The sequence below is a fragment of the Trypanosoma equiperdum genome (assembly GCF_001457755.1).
Source record: "Trypanosoma equiperdum strain OVI genome assembly, contig: ctg_886, whole genome shotgun sequence".
In the NCBI taxonomy this organism is placed as follows: domain Eukaryota; phylum Euglenozoa; class Kinetoplastea; order Trypanosomatida; family Trypanosomatidae; genus Trypanosoma; species Trypanosoma equiperdum.
Window position 1 is genome coordinate 4261 of NW_027124849.1, and position 580 is coordinate 4840.

At 49.8% G+C, this 580-nt stretch overlaps 1 pseudogene across 1 annotated transcript in view; it reads right to left on the bottom strand.

Annotated features, from left to right (window-relative positions):
* The window catches only part of TEOVI_000426400:pseudogene, a 1588-nt pseudogene that overhangs the window by 420 nt on the left and 588 nt on the right, over positions 1-580 (bottom strand). The window contains exon 2 of the mRNA in view: positions 1-408. Coding sequence covers positions 1-408 — 408 coding nt within the window. The remainder of the gene's footprint in view (positions 409-580) is intronic.

Sequence of the window (580 nt, forward strand, 5' to 3'; positions counted from 1 at the left end):
GTCTTTGCAGGTGTGGTTGTCTGTTTTCGTTCCTAGGATGACAGCCCTTCCACCAACGCTGCCTCCGTTCTTGTAGAGGCTTTTTAGTGCTGCTAGTTTGCTCGTTATCGCGTCTGCTGTTAGCTTTACTTGGTTTGATTTCTTGCAGATGGGTTCGTAAGTTCTGTATGCTGTTTTCACGTCGCCTGAGTTCCAGCCTGAGAGGTCTGGCGTTGAAGAGTCGCCGCATATATCTTTGCTTTGAGTTGTCCCTTTGGCACATATACAGACTAGCGCACCGCACAGCGCTTCCCCAGCTTTGGGTAGTGCGCACGTTGTTTGCCGGTTGCTTTCTACTTTTACGTTGCACTTCTGGTTGCTTTGCGCCGGAACGGGGTCGAGGTTATACGCTGCTTTGTTAAGTAGGGTGATTATGGCTGCTTTAACACCGTTTACATGTGCTTTGTGTTTGTTCTCCCAGCTTGTTTTAAGTTCCTCTGCTGCCTCCAGCAGGCTTGCAACCTGTAACGAGGCTGCCCGCGCGTAGGGCGAAGTTAACTTGGCTTCTTCGAGTTTCAGCTTGTTTGGTCGTATTTTGTCC